Source organism: Phycodurus eques, chromosome 9 (assembly GCF_024500275.1).
Source record: "Phycodurus eques isolate BA_2022a chromosome 9, UOR_Pequ_1.1, whole genome shotgun sequence".
Taxonomy (NCBI): Eukaryota; Metazoa; Chordata; class Actinopteri; order Syngnathiformes; family Syngnathidae; genus Phycodurus; species Phycodurus eques.
This window is the reverse complement of record NC_084533.1, coordinates 29182733-29207894: the sequence shown is the minus strand read 5'-3', so window position 1 is coordinate 29207894 and position 25162 is coordinate 29182733. Positions and strand designations below refer to the sequence as shown.

The 25162-nt window shown below is 45.2% G+C and overlaps 1 protein-coding gene across 4 annotated transcripts in view; it reads right to left on the bottom strand.

The window, feature by feature from the left end:
• glra1 (glycine receptor, alpha 1) overlaps nucleotides 1–15878 on the bottom strand; it is a 75123-nt gene extending 59245 nt beyond the window's left edge. For 3 of the 4 annotated variants that reach the window (XM_061685243.1, XM_061685246.1, XM_061685245.1), the window contains exon 1: nucleotides 2369–3060. In XM_061685243.1, coding sequence (XP_061541227.1) covers nucleotides 2369–2439 — 71 coding nt within the window. In that variant the 5' untranslated portion in view covers nucleotides 2440–3060. Of the gene's footprint in view, nucleotides 1–2368; nucleotides 3061–15787 lie in introns of those variants that run through there. The other variant, XM_061685244.1, reaches the window with a different exon arrangement.
• Nucleotides 15879–25162: the final 9284 nt, after the last annotated feature.

The following is a 25162-nucleotide window of genomic DNA, read 5'->3' as shown; positions in this document are numbered from 1 at the left end:
TTCCTGTCAGCCATTTTGGAAATGTCATTGTCGGATGCTCCTGCAATACACCAGAGGGATCTGGGATGAGGCAGCCGTTTTGCATTGACACAATAGCAGACAGCAAAATGAGATATGAATCAGTATGTATGAATTTGTGAAAGTGTGGGAACTATTGCATGTCTTTCCCATTATTACGATTGTATAAGTGTAATGGCTTTCATGAGGAGTTGGAATCATTTATGCATTTATATCCGCAGAGTTTGAAGGGCAACAAACCTTGCACCATTTTTATGAAGCGGTTTATCTTTACCATTGTGCACTTTTGTCTTTCCCGTTATGAAAGAAGTGTATTTCAGTTGCTCTGTCAATAAGAATTGCCTTTACTACCAAAGCCTTGAATTTGAAATCAACAAGAACTTTTGGAAAATAGAACTGGACGCATGGCTGTTTCAACACGGGAAAGAGACATTTGACACAAAGAAAAGCAAGGTACCGAGTGGTTGAAGTTACAAAACGTGCCACGTTGTATCCCGGTTGAAGCCGGCCGGGTACTACGGCCATGTCGCTGGAAGGCGGCGTTTGGCTCAGAGCCAGAGGTGGGAGGGGCTGCGTGGAGCGAACCATTTTGGAGGTCATGCGGGGACGCGCCGTATGTACTGTATCTTTGCTCTTCAAGTTCTGTAAGGTTTGACACTTTTCTAACATACAACTGAAAAACAAAAGGACAAAAATGGATCCCTCAAGTCATTTTAGGGCCGCTTCAGCACCCTCCAAAATAGGCTAAAACGCCGATGCCGTTCACCGAGTTTCAGCTGCACCAGGTCCTTCCAGAAATGAAACGTGGCCCTTGAGCACAAAGGTTTGCACCCCCCACCCCCACCCCCTCCCCCCATCCCCAGTGTCAATAAAATAAACAAAAAATTCAAAATCAAAGAACAGCAAGTGACAATTAGATGATTCAAAACAACTTTTGCTTATGTTTCCGTGTTCTTCCTTGCAGGATTTGCTTGATTTCTCCTGATGTAAACAAAACAAAGCTTTAGAAGGTTTTTCTTTTTTTGTCACGTTGAATTCTTCAGCATTAACTTGCATCAAAGTCCACAGAAATAATAGAAAAATCAATATCGGCCGATTAAATCGGCTGGCAGATTAATTAGTCGGGCCCTAATGTAAAGACAAATATGAATAATCCATTCACTTAAAAGTGAAACAATCAACATAAAATGAGCCAGTAATGCCACACTCTGTCCAGCTCTCTCAAATTGATTTCTCATGTACTGTGCGTCATCCAGGTGGGGCAAGAAGACCTCTGCAAAACATTTGCCACTCCGAAGCACACACCTCACGTCAAACGTCCCAATGAAATGACCTTATGCATTATGGCTGCTTTTGAAAAATCCATTCTCGAGGGCTCAGAAAAGTCGAACTTGTCATGCTGTTAGTGGAAGCTGTGCACAGCAGCGTAGATGCATTTTCAACGACAGAAGCAACAATCATTTACATGTATGATTATTATTTTGTTTCAATGTTTTCCTTTTCTGGGAAGGGGGAATTGTCATGTTTGAAAACAACTGGGGGGGGTCATTTTTTTCCTCAAACCATAATTGGAATTCTTACAGGAGTTCAAAATATTTGCGGTGGGTTCATTTTTTTTTGTAGTTGTCCGGATGGCTAAAATGTCCATTTTTTGGGTTGTTTTCAATTTTTCCAAATGCTGAACGGCGCGGCAGCCGGCGGCACACGAGGAAAGCGATTGGACGGACGGCGATGACGAAGCGACCAATGGCGCGGCGTGACGAGGGAAGTCGTCTCCGGGCGGGAGAAGACCTGACGCCGTCGCACGTGACCTCAAAAACAAAAACAGGACCACGACGAGGACCACTATTAAGACCGGGACTAAGACAACAACGGGGACTAAGACTGGGACCTGGACTACAAACAGAAGCTCAAATAGGGCCAAGATTTGGACCAGGACTAAGACTAGGCAGAGAATTTGAGTTTGTTGAATTCCTTTGAATTGTTGTTCTTTTTCATCCAGCGCCGCAGCCAATCAGAGGCCACGTGTCGACGGCCATTCGAAATCTGCTCCGTTCGGTTTTTGAAATCCGGGTGTAAAAACTCGACCTACCGCTTGCCGGATTCTAACCCGGAACCTCGACACTGCGAGGCAGACCTGCGAAGTGCTTTCATAACAGGCTGCCCGCATAAAATCCACCACGCTGCGCCAACGAGGCATCCCATTGGTCGAACGGACCGCGTCCATCCCCGCTCGATCGGTCCCTCGAGCGGGCGCTCGGCTGCATTTCTGCGCCCGATCGCTGCCCCCCCCAAAGTGAGAAACATTCCCGCTTCCATTGAGTTTGTGTTTTCAGTTGTTTTTTCTTACCTGAAGAAGACGAGCGTCTCCCACAAGTAGATGCTCAGTGCGTTCAGGCGGCACATTTTGGAGAGTCTCATTTTCTTGGGAGGCGGGGGTCAAAGGGAGATGGGTGGGTGGGGGGGGGGGTTTAAGCGGGGGTCACACTTCCCTTTGCCCTTCAAAGGAAGAGGGAGGGCGCAGGTGCGGGGTGGAGGACCTCCAAGGTGAGTTTGGGGGCGTCAGACCTCCATGCGATCACACCTGTGTCCTCTTGGGGAAAAAACAGGTTTGGGTTGGGGGGGCTAGGGGGGGGCGTCCGGGATGGGGCTCCAGAGTGGGAAGGGAGGAAGAGGAGGAGGAGGAGGAAGATGAGGGGTCTCCTCCTGCTTACAGATCCTCACAGCTGGCGGCAAAACGAGGCATATTCCTTCAGATGAGGGGGCACGGGACGCGCGGGGGGCGCGGGCAGGGGTTCTCGCCAAGTGTTTTAATCCAAGTGGGAGAGTAGTGGACCCCCACGACAACGATGAGGATGCTGCTGCTGCTGCTCCTCCTCCTCAGGGGCGCACGCGCTCCTCAGCCATCGCCGGCGGACGCTCCTCCCATGCGCGCCGCATCTGCCGCTCTTTCCGCCGCTTCTGCTGCCGCCGCCGGTGCAGACGCGCCGGGAAGGAGAAAGAGAAGAAGTCGCGTCGCGGGAGGGAACGCGAAAAGGCAGCGGGAGGGAGGGACGCCGCGGCCGCGTGTGATGCTCGTGCTGCAGTCATTTAGCAAACTAACCCCACCGACGAATTCCCCCCCCCCACCCAGACACGCCCACCGCCGCCGCCGATTGGCCGATGCGCGTGTCAGTCAGCAAGTTCAACAATTTGCGAGGCAGCGTGACGCTCCCGTTATGAACGTCATCGACATGCTCGTCGGCATATTGGGATCATTTTCATTTAAATTAGCACACTGGGGGGGGAATAAAAATGTTGTTTTGTTAAAAACAAAAACACAAAAAAAAACCACTCATTTTTAAAAACTGATATATATATATATATATATATATATATATTTAACATCTATTAAAGTGGGATAAACCCATTGAGATGCAACATCTGTGAGGAAAAAAAAAAATAATTCTTAAAAATGAATTGTAATTTGTTTTGTGATTCTAGCAATTAATTTTATTTTATTTTTTGAAACCCAAAACCAATACTTTTAAATATTGAAAAAAATCCACCGCTCATAAAAAAAGAAAAAAAACCTCCCCAAAAATTAAAACATGAAAAAGCAGCTGAAAAAAAAACATCCGATAAGTGAAGAAAAAAAAAAATTTCTGAAGAAATTAACCCCCCCCTTCAATTAGTTTTTTAAATATTGAAAAACCTTTCCCCAATGAAATGAAGGCATTTGAAAAAACCTTAAAAATTGAAACACTAAAAAGAATTTTAAAAATTAACCCATCAATTTACCTTCCCGCTTCTACTCACGCGGGTCGCAGGCGTGCTGGAGCCTATCCCAGCTATCTTCGGGCGGGAAGCGGGGTACACCCCGGATTGGTCGCCAGTCAATCACAGGGCACGTAGAAAGAAACAACCATTCACACTCACATTCCCACCTACGGGCAATTTAGAGTTGTCAATGAACCTAGCACGCATGTTTTTGGGATGGAGAGAAGCCACGCAGGCACGGGGAGAACATGCAAACTCCACACAGGCGGGGCCGGGAATCGAACCCCGGTCCTCAGAACTGTGAGGCTGACCCTCTAACCAGTCGGACACCGTGCCGCCAATAAATACAATTTTATTGTAACTCACGATATTTTCGGAAAGAAAACTGCTCACTGAATGCAACAAATATTACAGGAGTCTTGCTAAGACGAAAGAAGGGAGTGGACTTGCACTTCAAGTCCTGTCGAGATCTGGCTGTCACAAAATTCTTTTGATGTCTTCAAACAAACATTATAATCTCGTCTCTGTCAAGTTTTACTAACTTCACTTTACTGTGTGTTACACAAATGTTTGTCCTGCATTAGCCTAATTTGAAACTAGTTGACTACAACGTTGTCGCTCGCGCACATGAAAGCGGACGCTCGGGTCGAGCGTCTCTGCACAATTCCCAGGAAGATGGCAGGTGAAAATGGAAGCGTTGAATATTTCAAGTGCCATTAAAGCTCTTTATGTAAATGTGCTGCGGGGCTATTTATAGTCACAACAGAGCAGACCGAAGCGGCAGCCCCGACATCTGTGCGTGAAATGACGTCAACCGGGTGGCAAAGGTTCCGTTCCGAGAACATACAACGTGCGACCAATTCATCGATGAATACGAAACTAACCGAGGATCAAATCATTCCTAGTTTGATCATCGATTCATCGTTTTGAGACCACTTGTTTGTAGAATTGTCCAAATCCTTGGAATTGCTGCCTCTCAACAGCGAATATTCTCTGATTTATGTTGTCCTTTAAGAAAGCAGTCTGATTATCTTTTCAAAATAAGACAAACATCGAGCTTTTACTTTGGAAAACACATTTTCTGACGGATGTCACGTACCAAACCAGGAACTGAATCATCATCAATTTATGTTTGTGCATTTTCTGCACTATCAACTTGAAGTAAGATCCTGTTTTTGAATCAAGGGGTGGAAATCCAATCAATTGATTCATGGAAAAGAAAAAAAGATAGCAAATTAACAGATCAAACGATTTTTCTAATAATTCTTAATTAACGGAATAACCGTGAGTTGAAGCTCTAGACGCCACTCAAACTCAGATGAATATTCACTGTTGGGAGGCTGAAATTGCGAGGATTTGGACAATTTGAAGATCTGGTCTGGAGTTTGAAGGTCTGGAAACAATTCATCGATTATCAAAATAGTTGTCGATTCATTTGATAAGTTTAAATGTGTTTAAAGCATGTAGGAGGGGTACAACAATATAAAACTATATGGTCTCTCAATATGGCAGATTTTTTTTTATATTTCCCCTACCTACGTACAGCGGCCTAATAAACGGAGTTGGTTTCACCGTGCGTCTGCTTTAGACGTGTCTGACAAAAAGAGAGCAGCACGAAGCGGAAGAGAGAGGCCGGAGCGTTAGCCGCTACGTATTAGCCAGCTCCTCCGTCGCCGCCGGCCCGCTGGCCCGCTGGCAATGCGCCGCCGCGGTGGCATTAAGACGCGCTTCGTTTCTTCATCGCCGCCTCGCTAACGAAGCTCTCCCGGCTTCGACGCTACGAGAGGCGCGGTTTCGGTTTTGGCCGTCCTCATTTGCACGCTTGCCGAACAGCACGAACGGAGGGCGACATTTTGTCGAAAAGGAGCGGCGCGAGACGGCACGGCTCACCTGCGCCGAGCACGCGAAAGAAAAAATGGGAAAAGAGGGTTTGGAGTCAATTGAGCAAAAGCTGCTTTGTCACTTTTCATTTTCTTCAAGCTGTAAAAATCAAATGTGACCTTTACTGCAGCGTGTGCATGTGTGCGTGTGAGCGCGTCTGCTCGCTGGCGCGCGTGCGCGCATGTTCACTGACACGCCTCGACCGCAACACACCGATTTGGACGTCATAACTCAGCAGACACAATCTCATTAGATTTCCCAACAACAAGAAAAGCTGTCAATAACATTAGGACCAGAGGTGCAACAATTCATCGATTAATCCACAACTAATCGATTATCAAATGAATCAACAGCTATTTTGATCATCGGTTCATTTCTTTTCGTGTAAAATTGTCCAAAAAGTTGGAATTTCCGCCTCTCACCAGAAAATATTATCAGATTTCTGTCTTCCTCCATGAAAGCAGATTGATTATCTTTTTTTAAAATTAACATAAGACATTTACAAACATCTGATTTGACTTTGAAACATTTGTGATGATATTTTTTGCCAATTTTCTATCGTTCGAGACCAAACCAGTAACTGAATCATGAGCATTTTTTGTTTTTGTATTTCACTTTCCACCAGTGAAAATAATATTTTTAAAAAAAAATAATATTGTCTTTCCAGGTGGTCACAACCCCCCACACACGCCTCAGCGCCACCGCCTTGCCATCGGCCTGTCGCCAAGCGCTCGCCGCATGAGCCAGATATGCCCCTAAAACAAGACAATTTCTCCATGATGAGAAATATGTTGCAAAAATGTCTACGTTCTACTATTTTATCCCTGGGCTATTTTGACCAAAGCGATCCAACAGACATCTTACGGGCTTGACTGATGTGGATTCTTGGAGGCCGATTCCCATATTTGGCAGAATAAAATTGAGATAATTGGCCGATGAACTGAAAAAAAATAAATAAGCACGATTCATGTGGCACATTTAGAGTGCACGTATCCGCGTCTGTGTGTATACATATACTGTCGTGAGCAGTCAGTGACATCCCTGTCCACGTGGACGCGTTAGCGCAACACGAGGAAGGAATACTTGACCGAATCGCACGATGACAGATTTAAAAATGCGAGGACGTCGTGATCGACGTCCAACATTTGACTTGCCAAGTACGTGAAATCTTTCTAGCTACCCGATAAGAAGAGAAATCAAACGGGAGCCGGACTCATCACGCCGACACGAGTGAGGTCTCAAGGTCAAACACTGGCAGGTGCCAAGGTCGTCAGTTGTATTCCGGGGAGAGAGCTTTTAATCCCAGATAACAGGTTGCATGAATGGAGCTCAAGGAAAACTATTAGCGGGTGGCGCGTGCACGCACGCGCGCACGCACACGCACACACACACACACACACACACACACGCGCGCGTGCAGGCAAATGGTTGGAGCGCGGCGGCGCAGGACGCAGACGACCTCTAGCCGTACAATGATGGCGCTCATGAATAAAACAGCAGGCCTTACAATGCATCCTCTGTCGAAGGGAGACAGAAAAAATCTTTTATTTGGAGCACATGCAGGTTTTTGGTTTTTTGTTGTTGTTTTTTTTAAAAAGAAGAAAAACCCAATGCGGCTCAGTGACTGAGCGCATTCTTGCTTCGCAACTCAATCAACATGTTCACGAAAGGGCACGCGTGATGGGAAAATGAATATTTAATACCTTGGATACAAATTGTAGGGATGTGTGATTGATTAATTTTCTCAATTAACTGGAGTTTATTTGTGCGGGATATGCAAAAGACGCTTACGCAGAGCGGCAACACTTCACATTTATGAGAGCGCAACCCGTCGCTATTCGACAAGTTCGAGGTTAATATAGGAATCATTTTCATATGTACTCATCAATTCGAATTGAACCATTTTTATGTTACGTTTTTCTCTGCGTAAATGTCTCCAGCCACGCCTAAAAGTCCTATTTTGAAAACGTTCTTGATGATTTGACATTTTCGGCATTCTTAGTCAAGACAATCCTTCTTGACAGCGAATGGTGGCGGCCTACTGAAATACACTTCTCGCATAACGCTTAAGACATAAACGGCTTCAGTTGCACAATTTGCATACGTTGCCCTTCAAACTCTGCGGATACAAGTGCTTAAGGGAGCCCGACTACTCATTGAAGCCATTACATTACATTACACAATCGTAATAGCGGTAAAGACATGCAACAGTTGCGACACTTTGAGCAACATTCCTATTTATGTCTGCGAAATAACAGCATGTATTTTGCGGTCCGCTCTCGTGTGAACGTAAAATGGCTGCTTCGTCCTGGCACTTCCGCTCACAGATCCCTCTGGTGCTTTGCGGCAACACGATGAGGCCCTCTCCGGTGGCGTGAACGCTAAGAAGGCCAAATCCAGCAGCCGCTCGTGAGCCAGGAAGGGCGCGAGCAGCGCTTTCATTGACGTCACAAGAAGTCATTAGCATCAAATGCTAACTACACGTGCTCAGCAGCAAAGGATTTGTCTCGTTGTTGTTTAGAAACAAGGCGGTTGCCCCGGTGAAGGTCGGCCTCGGGAAAAGGGAAACTAAATAAGCACAAATGACAGAAGAACGGGAAAGGAACTTTGACCTTGTCACAGCGGCTCCACTGGCCGCCTGGGGCTCGCATGCTAACCTGCTAGCGAGCGCAAACGCCACACACGAAGCCAAGAAGGGGGAAAAAAAGAAAAAAAAGAAAAAGCTGGGGTGAAATGAGAAGCTGGAGAGAAGCTAGCGAGCAGCGCGTGGATGTCATCGGCCGTGTTGGGAATCCCTCCCGATGCGCTACGCAGTCAAGTGGGCATTTTGGAGGGCTGGTGGAATGTCTAAGGAGTCGAGTTTAACCCCTTTACCATTTTTTTTAAATGCCAGTGGAGTTAGTAAAAAAATAAATAAAGAAATAATAATATTTTCCTACTTATTTCAAGTTAAAATTTGCTTCAAGCAAGTGACAATTGTCAAAAAACGATTTGCTTTTTTAGGCAATGAGTCTTATCATAAGTCTAATGGTATTAATTTGGAAACTTTTGACTAGAAATGAGAAAAACTTTCTTGGTAAGAGTTTGAGTTTTTGCAGTGTATACAGTGGAACCCGCTAGTTTTGGAAAAAAATACAATTTTGGCAGACATTTTGACCCACTTTTCATACATCCGCTACTTTTTGGTGCAGTTAAAATGGTCCACCTGCCTGCGTCACGCCAAACTTTCTTATTTTAAAACGCTTGCAATTTCCCGACATTATTAAACTTGAAGACGGTTTGAAATTTTGGTCCAGAAGAAGACGAAGTAGCGCACATAATTTGCTTACGGAGGCCACACGAAATGACGTAGCAGGCCAGACGTGGCAACTGGGCCTTGAATTTGACACCTGTGCAGGAGTTACTGCACTCCAAATAATTCACTCGTTCCCTCATGCCAAGTCACCACAACAGGATTTGTATGGCCTCTATAAGGAAAAAGGCCGGACCGCAAATAGCGAAAATCTGCGGAGAATTGACACCTATTTTAATTGCATTGATTTTTTTAAGCCCAAAAATTCTTGAATAGGCGGGGATATACCGCCAATAACTGCTTTCGGGGTTGGTTCCCCCCAAATGAAAAGGGGAAAAAAAAAAAGAGAAACATGGAGAAAAATTGAAAAAACAAAACAAATCTGTGACTCCACAGGTGCCGAACCGCCTGGGTCCACTGTAGTCCACGATATCAAAAGTAGCATAAAAAATTCAATCCAACTGAGCTGTTCTGAGGGACTAGTGAATGATTCAGTGGCCCACATGATGGAGGCCATGATGTTGGACTCGTGCGTTTCCTTCAACAGGCTCAGCAGGTTTGTTCTCCCCGTGCGTGCGTGGGTTTTCTCCACGTACTCCGCTTTCCTCCCACATCCCAAAAACACGCACGCTAGGTCGATCGAGGACTCTAAATTGCCTGTCGGTGTGTACGTGAGTGTGAATGGGTGTTTGTTTGCCTCTCGCCCGAAGACGGCCGCGATAGGCTCCCGCATGCCCGCGACCCGCCTGAGAATAAGCGGTACAGAAAATGGATGGATGGATTGGATTGGAGCAAATACAGTCTATAATCATGCGTGTCTCTTTTCTCATACAATGCTACCTTGTTTTAGGAGTTTAATTAATGCTAGCAATCAATTCACAAATGTGCATCATTGAATATTTGCGTAAATATATGTTCATATGACAACCCTGATAAGTGAATGTTCCGTAAAACCGTACATACGACACACGAACATGCAAAGAAATGCTCAGTTCTTCACATACAAAGCGGAACATCCCGAACGACACTTTACCGAGAGTTGCCGGACCGACTCCGTGCAACGCAGGTGCCCGGCAATAGTCCGAGTCTCTGTTTCTACCGCTAAATCTTACTTCATGCTGCAAAATCTTTGAGCATTTTTCACCATAGGTGAACACTTAATTCAAGTACAAAAGCCTGTGGAAATATCATGGAAACATGATGTGCAAGTGAAGCCTCTGGAATTTGTATTTTCACTGCTTCCAAAGCTTTGCTGCATGAGCACCTTTCCAAGCATTCACAACTGAAAGTAAGTTTTCGGTTGTTTTTTAAAAAAAAAAAAAAAAAAAAAAAAACTTTATTTACTGCGATAAACCCCACTGAGATCAGGATCTCTTTCACGAGGGTCAAAAGACCTGGTCAAGAGGTCAGCAGCACATCATGACAAAATAGACAACATTAACACAACAACTGAACATATAAAACACATCTTATTCCATCTTATTTCCTATTCCAGTTATATTTCATGATATGGCTTGAAACTTCTTGGGCAAAACTGGAACCTTGGATAACACATTTGTGTAAATGTGTGTCGGTATGACAAAAACAATTCCTTGACTTCTAATGACAGTGTTGAAAAGAGACGAACGTCCATACTAGTGAGAAAGGGCGCACAACAATAGCGCACATGCTCCCCAGCGTCAGCGCTCCGCTAGCAGCTTACGAAAGCAGAAGCGATTGTCATCCTGCGCTCGTCACGCTCTCGTCTGCGTTGTCCCGCCGAGGCCGACCGAAAGCCCAGCTGTGCTCCCGCGGGCGGCCCCGACCGGAGCTGCACTTGTTCTTTTTTGTTTTTTCTACACATACCCTCCCACCGAAGGAAAAATTAAAAAAATAAATTAAAAAAAACAATTACACAAAAGCTCCTATGGAGTCATTAAGAGCACACGTTTGACTTCACGCTCGACGGGAGACGTGTTTTTTTAGATGAATCATTTCATGAATATCTGCAGCGAGACGTTAATATTTAGTCAAATGTGTCCCGCGGCCCGACGCCCAACTTTTAGCAACGCTTTGGCCTCATCCATAAAAGATTGTGGCACGCATGAGGGAATATGTGGGCGCAAACGTAGTGCAGCGGGCTAATTGCAAATATTTACTTGTTGATGTAACATACACATCCATATTCATGTAGTCGTGATTCATTGTGCTGAGGCTAGCTCCCTGGCGCGTCGCACGTGCTAATAAAGAGAAATAAATCACAATTGATTAAAACAAAACCTTTATTTATTTATTTTTTCATCTGGACATCCGCTTGTACAACATTTCACAAGCACTAAATTAACCTCACTACAGTTAACCCTGGTTTATTGGTGGGATACATTCCAACCGTTCCGATCTAGGCCCAGCACATATACACACACATATACACATATATATATACATACACATATACATACAGATATATATATTTATATATATATATATACATATATATATATATATATATATATAGCGCTTACCAGAAGAAAAAAATATTCTTTGATTTGTTTTGATTTTGGATGAAAATTCCGATTCGGGATTCGTTTGTTCTTGGGGAGGGTTAGTTAACGAGCTTAACTCTGTTAACTCCTTTTTCCACAAGTTGTTTAAATGATCTTTGTGAAACAAATAAGGATATGTCGTTGCAACTACTACGCAGTGTCCTGCTTCACTTCATACTGCCACGTGACTCTTGTTGTAAATCAACAAGTTCTTCATTAAAATCATTTTTGAAACAGTTCCAACTCAAGTATTTCGTTGTACTTTTATGGATAGCATGTTTTGAAAGCAGCTACGTTGTTATAAGAAAAAACAATTCTGCTTGTTAATAAATGAGTGCATTATAGAATCATTGTTTTCCTGAACCCAAACCGCCCATTTATGCTGACATTAAGTTAATGCTGCTGTCACGTTCATTTCAGTGCAGCATTTCGGAAGAGTCCCAAAACAGAATCAATGGAAACCTGTGCCCGTTGTTGTGCTTTGCTTTCATCTGAACATGTTTCACTTCTGGCTTGGAAAATTATATAAAAGCCACTGCTTGTAGCATACAAACTTCATATTCACAGTAAAATATTTTGCAGCTATAACTCGAGTCACTGTCGATCTTTACTTGATACGAAGTTACGGTATGCCAATTATGGGAGCGTGGTCCAGTGCGACCAATGGAAAAGAATGGAATGTAGAGCCCTTTAAGTCTTTGATTTGACATTTAATATTCATTTCTTTATATTTGTTTGTTTGTTTATTTTTTTAAATAAGTAATTATATATATATATTTGAAATGTTTAAATATATTATAACTCATTCGCCGTTTGTTTAACTTCATCACCCGCCTCGGCCAGCCGCCGGGTACCCACCACCTCAGATCAATTACGGTCCTGTGGAAAACACTAAATCGTTTCCCATGATGTCATTTTTGCCCACAGTCCCCCAAAACGTCTCCTATTATGCCCCGCAATGTCCCCTAGTGTTTTTAGATGTCGGACTCAAGCTTTTGAAGTCGCTGGCGAACTACGCTGTAGGAAGTTGGCGTTTCAAGACGGCATCTCACTTATCAGCCACGTCCATTTCGACGCGCCCTCCGCGCACGTCGGCCATCGGACGATACCACACACGCCGAGGACGGAGGAAAGCGGCGGGGGTAACGGAGGAGAGGCGTTACGTAATTGCGCCTGTCAACTCGACTAAAGCCGAGCCGGGGCCGGCGGCCGTATGTTGCCGCGAGGAGGAGGAGCGTCGCTTTGACTCGTGTGCGCTGAAGGTAAGGAAAGCCGCGTGCGCCGGCCCGCCCTGACGCTGATGGCGGACGACGGACGAGCCGGACTCATTAGACGTCCCCGGGGCCCGGCGCTCGCCGAACACGGGAAAGGCGGCCCCGTCTTGCCGTCACGTCAGAGACGAGGACGAGGCTCTAAACGCTGTCGCGCTTCATCCTCTCACATGAGTCACGTCGGACGAGAGCCGCACGGGTTGACGTGCCGGCGCTCGCTGTGCGGGCCAAAGGTGAACTCGCCCGCGGGCCAAAGTTGGCTGACGTGGTCTTCTCGGGGCGACCGTGTGGACATCATCGGAAACTCAAAAAGGAGGACACTGTAAAAATACAACAATCGGACCGGTTCTTAAACCTTTGATTATTTTAAGAATTGATTTCAAAAAAAAAATGTATTTATCAATAATCGGATACAAAAGGTCCATCCCTTTATTCAAAAACAGGGCATTATTTCAAATTGACAAACAAATTGATGATGATTCGTTACTCGTCTCTTTTCAAAAGTAAAAGTAGATGTTTGCAAATGTCTTATTTTGATTCAGCACAAAGATCATCAGTCTGCTTTCATGGAGGACTGAAATTGCAAGGATTTGGACAATTTTATGTTAAACAAGGTCACTAAACATCAATTCATGCTTTTACATTTTCGACAGTCAATTTGAAATAATTTCCTGTTTTTGAATAAAGGGATGAAAATTCAGATTCATCGGTTATTTGGAGAAAAAAAGAATCCACAGATGAAATCCATCCATTTTCCGTAGCGTTTCTCCTCACACGGGTCGCGGGCGTGCTGGAGCGTATCCCGGCTATCTGAGGGCGAGAGGCGGGGTACGCCCTGAACCGGTCGCCGGCCAATCGCAGGGCACATCGAAGCAAACAACCATTTGCACTCACAACAAACAACCATTTGCCAATTAACGTGCATTAAGCGTGCATGTTTTCGGGATGTGGGAGGAAACCGGAGAAAAGCCACGCGGGCACGGGAAGAACATGCTAATTCCACGCAGGCGAGGCCGGATTTGAACCCAGAACCTCAGAACTGTGATGCAGATGTGCTAACCAGTTGTTCGCCGTGCCGCCCAACAGATGAATGATTTCCTGAAATAATAGTTAGTTGCAACCGGTGTTGCCACAGTCACCTTGAAAAAGTAACTTACTTACTTTACTGATTACTTGATTTCAAAAGTAAGTAAATTAGAAAAAGAAAAAAAATACTTGAGTTACTTTCAGCAGCTGCCAAGTGGCAGGAATATCACTTATCCACAGTACAAAAAAAGCATGAGCTCAACCGTACGTCACACAAGTTACAGAAGGATGTCATCGACATGAAGCAATAACTTCAATATTTGTCAAGTTGAAGCTACATGAAATCAGCAACTTAGTGCAGACTTGACATGGCAACACAATACAGGAAGTTCCCAAACGTCAACAAGCACACCATTCTCAGTACATTGTGGTCCATGAAAGCAACTGTGTGTGTACGTAAACATGAAAGTGAGTGAGACACACACACACACACACACAAACAAACAAACACACCATTGCTCCCACCATAGTCATTTTGATGCGAAGAGCGAGAAAAGGTTTTTGTCTTCGCCGTGCAAGCGCGTTCAACCAGCTCACAGCCCAAGTTGAGAGTTCTCACTTTTCATTGTAAATATAATTGAAGCTAAGTATTGGAAGTCCTTCAGTGAGTCAGACCTTGCCCCCCACGACCGATTGATGATCGCGCACTCGGTATGAATCGTTAACCCACAACGCATTGCCCGTTTAACAGTAAAACAGTACTCGGAATGTGTCAATAAAAAGCTAACAACAATCAAATCCACGTTTTACCAAGGAAAATAACAAAAATAGTGTGAAATCGTGCATTTCGTTGCACTTCTATGGTACCGCACCGTGCGTAATAAACAATCACTTCCCGATGGCTTGCTTCTCTTTGTCGGAAAAAGGGCGGTCTCGGTGAAGTGCGGCTGCACACTTGGACTGTTCCTTGTTGAAATCGGCAGCTACAAATGACCGTTTGGTGAGAGACATCGATGACGCAAAAGTAACTGTTGTTGGATTGCAGACGTTACTGGAGTCCAATTACTCTCCCGGGAAAAGTAACGCGTTACTTTGCTCATTACTCAAAATGGCGGATTTTGGCATTTACTGGCATCACTGGTTGATATTATTATTGCAACACTATAAAAGCTATGCTAATTTGTGTTAGCTTGTCTATGGCATTTCATATTATATATTAGCATTAAGTCAGCAGACCTTTGTTAATATATGGTTTGCTTGAACATTTTGGTGGTTTTTTTTGCTTGCAATCGTCTGGGTAAAGGGGTAAAGTCTATCTATCCATCCATTTTCCGTACCGCTTCTCTTTACGCGGGTGGCGGGCTCGCTGGAGCCTATCACAGCTATCTTCGGGCGAGAGGCGGGGTACACCCCGAACCGGTCGCCAGCCGATCGCAGGGCACATATGAACAAATCCCATTCGCACTCAGATTCACACCTACGGACAACTTAAGAGTCCTCAATGTTTTTGGGATGTGGGAGGAAAGCGGAGTACCCGGAGAAAAGCCACGCAGGCACGCGGAGAACATGCAAACTCCACCCAGGCGGGGCCGGATTTGAACCCGCAACCTCAGAACTGTGAGGCATGTGTGTTAACCAGGAGTAAAGTCATCTTAAAAAAATAATACGGCGTCAACATCGCGGATTTTCACCTATCGTTGGTGGAACGTACCGACCGCGATAAAAGGGGGTTTAGTGTGTGTTTTATTTTCATGTTCAGTTTTTTTTTTTTTTTTTTTTTTCATGAAATGGCTTCAACGCGCAAGAGTGGCCACCGAAGTGGGAATTGTGCACCTACCCGTATGCTAGCATCATTAGCATTTCTCCTCTTTTTGTACTTTTTGACGTATTAGACGCTCACACCCGGAAACTAACGACGCACATTTGGTGGGAATTCACGACAGCCAGCAAGCAATACCGAAAAGCGCTGTGGCACAATTTGCTTTCACTGTCGAATAAATGATGAAGTTGGGACTTACTTTCAAAAGTGTCATCATTTACGATTAGAATCCTTCCAAAGGCGCTTTGTCATCGTTAATGGACCGATGTTCACATTTCGTTCCATTCGCTTGCGATCCAAAACTTCGAAAGCAGTTCATTGCAGTTTAGTGGCAGCCTTGTTGGCTCAGTTTGGACCAATCGTAAGCTGCATTGTTGAATCACCGGAGGTGCGCAGCCAATGAGAATGAAGCTTGCAACGAAAGATTTTTGACACGTCTTGAGTGCTTTTCGTCCAACACAAAACGTGTATTTGTAAATACAGTGCACACACTAAATAAAATGTTATTCCTTCTACCATGGAGATGATTTTTGTTTGGTTTTATTTTGTGTATTCTGCCATTTGGGGTTAAAAAAAATTGTCAAATACATTTTAAAACATGAACATTATGATCGAGGCACGTGCACACACAGACACCACGCGGTGCTCAAGCACGTGCCCTTTTGCCTTTTTTTTGTGTCGAAATAAAAATCCCGTTCAGGCCAACGCTCACATTTTTCATGTAAACTGCGCTGCGTTTCCAAAATGCGCATATTAGATGTACGTGAGGTATCAGACTAGACTGCCTCTTTGTCCTCCGTGCATTCCAGCACAGTAGCAGCGCTAAGCCCGGTTAGCCTGCCGGAATGGAACATCATCCGAGCGGCCCTCTGCGCCCGTACGGCACGTCGACGCCTCCTCCGGCCTCGCGAGAGACGTCAAGATTGAATCTTCCTGAGTTATGAACCCTGCAAGGAAGGCGGAAAATACGGCAGCGGTGGGGGAGGGGGGCAGCGTTGACCCTCATACACGCTCCAAATAACAGCGAGCGCATGGAACAACACGTCTGGGGCGCTTGTGGCCAAAGCAGCAGCTCAGGTGTGTGCGCAGTGCGAAGACGCCAAAGCGAAGCTGGCGTCGGATCTGAAACGTTGCGACGCGAGGTCACGGCGACCGGTTGGGCGTCGAGACCGGAAACGTCACGGCGAGCCGACACGTCGAGTCCTCTGCGGAGAGATGTCCGCTCGCCAGATGCAAACAGTACCGGCGTACGAGGTGAAGGACGCGCTCGGGAAAGATGGACGACTTGATGCGAGGATACAGGGAGTCGGCCTTGGGGCTGGAAATACCTGGAAATCGTCAAAATGGCCACTTCGTGGCAGACTGCCTGTGTCTTTTTGGGCATGGCTCCTTGAGACTTTTTTGGGGGATCTGCTCATGATAGACATGTCGACCAGATTTCACGTCGCTAAGTTAAACGGCCAAACGTACATTTTCACTACTTTGAACTCACCTCATCCAACTTTGCTGACGTGCAATGCGAAAATACGTGCATGTCTGACAATTGAGGATCGCCAATCTATCTAGTCCCTCTCCTTGAAATTTGGTAGCAATTTTACTCAATCTTTTTGAGTTTGTCTTTGAAGAACACCAGTAAACGGCAAAAAAAAAAAAAAAAAAAAAACCTTGAGAGCAGCTTTAAACCAAAATGGCAGCCTTGCTGTGTCTTTTCAGGCATGGTTTCTCCAGATTTTTTTTGTGGCTCTCCCCATGATGGACATCTACCAAATGTCATGTTGCTAAATTAAACTGGCTTTGTGGGCCCAAAATGGCTGCTTCAAACCAAAATGGCTGACTTCCTGTGTCTTTTGGGGAATGGCTTCTTAAGATTTTTTTGTTTTGATAGACATGATAGACATATTTAACAAATTTCACGTTGCTAGGTGAAACTGCTTTCGGGGACCCCACGAAATGTAAAATGAACCTAAAATGTCCGCTTCAAACCAAAATGGCTAACTGTCTTTTCAGGCATGTTTTTTTTGAGACTTTGTTTGTGGGTCTAATCGTAACAGACATGTCTACCTAATGTGACATTGCTAAGTGCAACAGACTGGGAGAATTTTCAAAACATTCCAATGGTTGCACAACCGAACCAAACCCATTTTCACTACATTGAACTCACCTCATCCAACTTTGCCACCATGCTCCGCCCACACGCAATAACGAAAAGTCAAATTCTTTGCTATTCAAAATCGTCCATCTTGTCGTACATACAAACAAACAACCGTTCGCACACGCATTCACACCTACGGGCAATTTAGAGTCTTCAAATGAACCTAGTGTGCATGTTTTCGGGATGTGGAAGGAAGCTGGAGTGCCCGGAGAAAAGCCACGCAGGCACAGGGAGAACATGCAAACGCTACACAGGCGGGGCCGGGATTTGAACACCGGTCCTCCGAACTGCGAGGCAGATGCTCTAATCAGTCCTACACCGTGCTGCCAGTATTGTTACATTGAATGTCTAAATGGGTTGTTCAAATATCGATTGGTTAAAGGGCTCCGTATGGGTTTCCAATTATGTGTTAGCGTTAGCATTCGGCTAGTCGACTAAAGCCTAAGCTATGTGGTTCTTGTTGCGGCATCAGTTGAGCGCGTCCATTAAAATGCGATGACGGCAGCATTTCAAGGCGGGCTCGTTAACGTCGGTGGGACGGACGTTCCCGCCTGGTCGCCAACTCCTCGTTTGGCGCTTGAGTGAAGCACGGCAATTAACTCAGCATCATTTGGCTCGATGACGTCGGGTGCTCGTTTAACGTCCATCTGCTCGCGTCCGTGTCGGAGTGACAGACAGAACGCGGAATGTGGGTGCATGGACGAGGAGGAGGAGGAGGAGGCGATGAAGAGGCGAGCGAGGTCAGTGCATGAGAGTCAATCTTTACCATGAGAGTCATTCTGTTCCTTCTGGCTGTCTGACGCACATCTGGTACAAAAGAGGCGTTAGCAGTCGGCGTACAGGAGGTCCGACGTTTTAGTCGCTCTTGCTGCACGGTCGACGTCGTGCAAATGGTTTGTCGACGAGAGAGCAAGGCTGCAACTAACGATTATTTTCATCATCGGTTAATCTGTCGATTTTTTTCTCAATTCATCGATGAATCGGATTTTTTTAAAATAATCATTTCCATCCCTTGATTCAAAAACTGCACAAACATAAGTCGATTAGGATTCACTTACTGGTTTGGTCCGTAACATCTGTTAGAAAATGTCAATCGTTGTTTTCCAAAGTAAAAGCAGATGTTTGCAAATGTCTTATTTGGAAAAAAACACAAAGATAATCCCTCTGCAAACATGGAAGATGTCAGACACAGGAGAATATTTGCTGTTGCGAGGCTGAAATTCGGAGGATTTTGACAATTTTAAGCCAAACAATGTCTCCAAACCGCCGCTGTCAAACTCAAGGCCCGGGGGCCTGATCCGGCCCATCCATCCATCCATTTTCTGTACCGCTGATCCTCACGAGAGCCTATCCCAGTCATCTTCGGGCGAGAGGCGGGGTACGCCCTCAACTGGTCGCCAGCCAATCGCGGGGCACCTGATCTGGCCCGCCATATCATTTTTTGTGGCCTGCAAAATCAAATGATACTTGTCCATTTTCCATAGCAAAACTGCATATGTAATAAATGGTATCATTGAGATATTACAAGTGTCACATATTGCCCTGCAGTTCCATTATTGGAGCGCTCCCCCCTCCCCTCTCTGTTTTCAGCGCCTGTCTCCAAGCAGCCTCATCACCACCGGTGCACATAAGCCCGCCTGTTCCCGGAAATCCTCGCCAAAGTATTGCAGTCCCTCCTCGCGGTACCACGGCCCGCCTTACTCAAGTAAGCCACTTAACTCCTCGTTCCCTCGTTAACTCTTGTGTCTCCTCGTTCTCAGCGCTGCCCCGTGCTCCTGACCCACGCCATTGCTGCCGCCCTTTTCTGTCCACTGCCTGCCACCTGTCCACACGTCCAGGACCACCTCCATAACCTTTCCTCAAAAAACGTCATCATTTTACATCTGCCTCCGTCCAGCAACTTCCCACACGTGACAACAAGCTTTTTTTTTGTCATCAAATTCCTTTTTTACAGTAAATTGAACAATCGTTTAACCCACTTTTATCCGTCACTTCTGACTTCAGAACTAATTATCCATCAATTTGTTGTGTATGTGTAATATTAAAATGATGACACATTTCTATGGTTTCGTAGTCATAGCGACCCTCTATGGGAAACTGAAGCTAAAGTGTGGCCCACGAGAAAAATGAGTTTGGCGCCGCTGCTAAATGATTCATCAATGATCAAAATAGATTCATCTGGTAATCGACTAGTTGTCGATTAATCGATTAATTGTTGCATCTCTTCAGAGGAACATGATTGAAGTCTCCAGTGTGAGGTTGCCGGGATGCTGAAATTGTAAACGTACTATCAGAGTTCGCATGACGTCGCTCGCGATGGCTGCGAGTTTAAGTTTGAATGTCAACAAACAACCGCAGGACGCCTTCTTCGCCGAACAGACGTCAACCGGCTCCACATCGGGGAAAATCTCCTAGCGGTTGTACAATCATAGGCGAAGGATTTTTTTTCGGCTAAAATAAATAAATAAATAATAATAATAATAATCACTGCTACAACACTGTAATAGTGCACATGCTTTTAGTGCGATACAAAAAGGAATAAAGGGTGGAAAGTAGAAATAAAGGAGAAGGATACTTGAGCTGTTGTAAACTAGGTCCTGATTAACAGGTGCACACGCCAACAACAAACAACAACAACTCTCTTGAACGCTCGACTCCCTGAGACGTGTTGTAAAACTCCGCCTCTTCCCTCCCTCACTCTGCAGGAGCCGTGCGGCATTATGTTGCCTCAAGATTGAAACTCTGGATGTTTTTCCTTCCTCTCGTGGAAATTCAGGCAGTCGGCTTCACGTGGCTTTTCCGGCTTTCGCTATTGTCCCTGAGCAGACGTTGCATTCACTTCGCGTGTATTCCAATTATCGCAACTGTTGCCATTCGTGATCAAAAAGACAAAAAACAGTTATAGAATATCAAATGTGAAATTTTCCATTACATCTGCTTCCTATATTTGGGAAACATCGTCTCCATTTCCTGTCCTGGCCGAAGGTCTTTACTAATAAGCGACTGATACCTTTAGGCTGATGCCGATTCTGATATCGGGCAGAGTAATATTCTGATAACCGATCAATCGGCAGATTCATTTTTAAAATACGTAATGAATAAAATAACTCTCTTTTTGGTCCTTTAAAACTTACAACAATAAAAGTATGAATTACAGGCAGGCAGAACATACGACCGTTGTAAATACTTTGTCCTTCAGTATTTGTTGACAACAGAGAGGAAAATGTTTAAGAAATGGGCCGATTCTTTGTTGATTTGAAAAGGGCTAATATCAGCTGGTTAATCGGTTGCACCCTAGTTTTTACCAGGCCACCAAAACTCACTCATTGCTCATCCATCGCTCCTACATGCCTCAAATGTTTTTTGCTTTTGTTCCTCATCCTCATGCTTGCCAATAAAGACGATGTCCGAAAAGGAGCTGAGTCATCACTCTTTTTTTTTTAACGACATTCACATTTCATGAGAGAAGCTAATAACCAACAAATGCACTAAGTGCACATAAAAACTCTGGCACGCCGCTGCCTGCTATTTCAAATGCGGTACCTCTCTTATATTTGACTTTTTCCTGATAAATAAAAGACACACACACGCGATGAATACACTTATAGGCCACGCCTATCGTCATTCGATTGGTTGCCCCAGAGTGACGATGTAACCTTGTACAAGGTGTGAGGTGTTAGACGTGCAACGACCCGTGGTGAGGACATGAAGGAGGCGAATACCAAAATGGTGCTTTTGGCTACGGACCAACACACACACACAAGGTGGCACCTCATCACATTACAACAAATGGACGGCACAGTGTGAAGTCAAAAGCTTATAGAGGTGTGTGAGTATACACACAGTATGGGACGGACACACACACATCTACACACACACACACACAGGAAGTAACTTCTGCCATCACTGGTGAATGTGACACCGCAGGGAAGTCAAAGAAAAAGACAAAGGCTGTGTTGGGAATGGTTGACTTATTCCCAACTCCCTAATGACTATACAGTATATCTTATTGGATTTACAGCATTTGTATATAGTGCACAATATAATTGACGAAGAAGGCCGCTAATAATCTCCATCCATCCATTTTTTGTAGCACTTTTCCTCACTCGGGTCACGCCCACTATGCCGCTGCGAAAAATCTCTACATCGTGATTAGGGAATGAGTGAATGATTCCGAACTTAGGGACTGCGCCATTTTCCATCCATATCTCCTCACTTAACAGCAGTCGGGTCGTGGGGGCAGCAGCTTAAGCGGGGAAGCCCAGACTTCCCTCTCCCCAGCCACTTCGTCCAGCTCTTCCGAGGGATCCTGAGGCATTCCCTGGCCGAGGGAGAGACATAGTCTCTCCGGCGTGTCCTGGCTTGGATAGATAGATACCTGAGCCACCACATCTGGCTCCTCTCGATGCGGAGGAGCAGCGGCTCTACTTTGAGCCCCTCCCGGATAATTGAGCTTCTCAAACTATCTCGAAGGGAGAGCCTCTGAGGGAGAAACTCATTTGGGCTGCTTGTATCCGCTCTCTTGTTCTTCGGGTCACAACCCACAGCTCGTGAGCAGAGGTGAGGGTAGGAACGGAGCTCGACCGCTAAATCCAGAATCCTTCTTGACCACGACAGACCAATAAAGAGTCTGCATCACTGACCAATCTGTCTGTACATATCCCACTCCATTCTTCCCTCACTCGTGAAAAAGACCGCGTGATACTTCAACTCCTACGCTCGGGGAAGGATCTCATTCCCGACTGAGGACCGTGGCCCCGGATTTGGAGGTGGTGATCCTCATCCGACCGCTTTATTTTCCAGCGAGAATTGAAGACTGTGGCTTGATTTAGAGGTTTCGAAAACCCTTACTACGGGTCCCGAGTCAGCAGTTCAAGAAGAAAGGACATTCCTTTGAAGAGAACAGCATCCAAAATCTGGATAGGGCGGACCGCTGGTTTAAAAGAGATGTAAGAGAAGCCGTCTATGTTAAACTAGAAAAGCCATCTCTAAACAGCGGAGGACGTTTGAGAAATCGTCTGCGTGTAACGTCCTGACATCTCTCCCCCCGAAGGTCGCCCCATTCAACAGGGAGAGTGGCCCTAACGAGCTGTTCTGCAACAAGCGGTATGAACGACGGAATAGTACGCGGGACGGTCGTTTCGCTAACCACAGTGGACAACAACAACAACAACCTATTGTTGGCCACGCCCAACAAAGACTCACACCAAAAATTTTAAAACAGAAGAAGCCTTCTGGATCGAAGGTGAAACCCTGAGCCATGGCTCCGAGCCAGTACAAATTGTGCATCCATGTCCATATTTGGGCAGTAGGATAAACACACTGAGGTTCAGAAATAAAAAAAAACAAACACGATAAAAAAGGTTACAAAATGAAACAGGCTGCCGCTCTTGCAGCGCCGATGATCAGAACCAAATCATTTGCAAAAACCAGAGTCGCAGTACTGAAGCCACCAAACCGGACCCATTCAACGCCTCGCCGGTGCTAACATTTTCCGTTCATACAAGTTATGAACAGAATCGGTGACAAAGGGCAGCTTAGGCGGAGTCAATGGGGAAATGCAGACCAAACTGTGTCATCGGTCGTACAGGTACCGAAAAGCCCGGATCGGCCACTCCGGAAGCGGGCTCGCACCTCACGCTCCGTGAATGGATGTCACCGTGGCGACCGGCATTACAATGATTTAACTCGTTCGTCACGATTCGCCGTGACAGCGCCACGGAAATGATTTTTTTTCTAATGTGAAACGTGCTTTGCGGCTCCAGGAGCGATAAGCATTTCAAATTCCCCCTGACAATATTACACACACACACACACACACACGTAAATGTTTAGTATACACAGACACACACATACATACACATATGCATAAACAGTATACACACACAAACATACTGTGCATACATTCTCATATACAGTATTAGTATTGTGCAGTGCGCATATACAGTATACATACATTCAGTATATACATATACACAATACACACATTCACACATATATACAGTAAAGAACGCATGCACCCATACATATACGGAACACACGCACACACATACAGTGCATATACAGAATACCCAAACGCACTCACATGCAGAATATACAGTATGCATCATAAGAATACACATACACAAACACACGTGAAGTGTACACACATATACAGAACGTACACATAGACACATACAACACACACACTATATATTGACAGTATACACAAATATACAAATACCGAATACACACACGCGCACACACACACCTACAGGCCATTGACACAGTCTTGGTGTCGTGTTGTGACTTTTTTCTGGTGTGCACACACATTAAGCTTGATGTGGTGGTTTATTCCAGTCATAGTAAGACCCCACCCCACCCCACAAGACCTTTAGTGATGCACACAGTGAATGAAACACATTTACCACACGCACACACGTTTCCACATGCATGCATGAATATTGGAAATAAAGCGTGTGTGCATAAAGGGGACAACAAGCGTCAATAAAGTGCTTGCCTCCATGCAGACAATGTTTCTATTTATGACACTCAGCTTTGCTGTTGTTGTGTGTGTGTGTGTGTGTACATATAACACACAATACAAACACACGTAGATTTTTTGTTTGTTTGGTTGGTTGGTTAGTTGGTCCTTCAGTTGGTCTTGGGTCTTCCCTTGATCACAGGGTTCTACGATAAGGCCGCCTGGGCGTCCCATCCAGCCCCACTTCGTCCGTCTGATCTGTGTGTGGCTTCGTTTTTGTTTGGTCATTTTCAACAGCTTTTCATGACTTATTAGTTGTGGCCTGTGAATTTCCAGGATATTATGCAAGGATCTGTTTAAAATGCTCTGGAGTTCCCTGGTTGTTGTTGTAGTTGTTGTTTTGTTGTGGTCCTACATGATTCTGATCCTTAAACTAAGACTGATTTGATGTTGAAGTTAAAGATCCAGCGTTTGTTCTTGGTGGATACAGAGATTACATTATGTACATTATGTATGTACAGGGTGGGAACAGAAGACCTGGACAGGGAGATCTGTACAAGAAGCTCAGGACTAGGAAATCAGGAACATGAGCTATGGACAAGGACATGTGAACTGGGAGATCAGTATCAAGAGATCTAGGCTGAGAGATCAGACCTAAGAGATCTGAACCAAGACACATGGACTAAGAGGTCTACACACAAAGATCTGCACCAGAAGATCTACATGTGTGGACCATGAGATGTAGAGACCAGGAGGCCTGTACCAGCTGACCTGGACCGGACAACCGAGCTCAAGACATCTGGAGGAGGTTTGGAACATGCAATCTTCACTAACTGGACAAGAAAATAATGACTTGGGAGGTCTGGACAAGGCAATCTTCTCTGGGGGATCTGCAGCAGGAGATCTGGAACGAGAGACCTGGACTAAAATATCTGGAAACAAAGATCTGGAGCAGGATA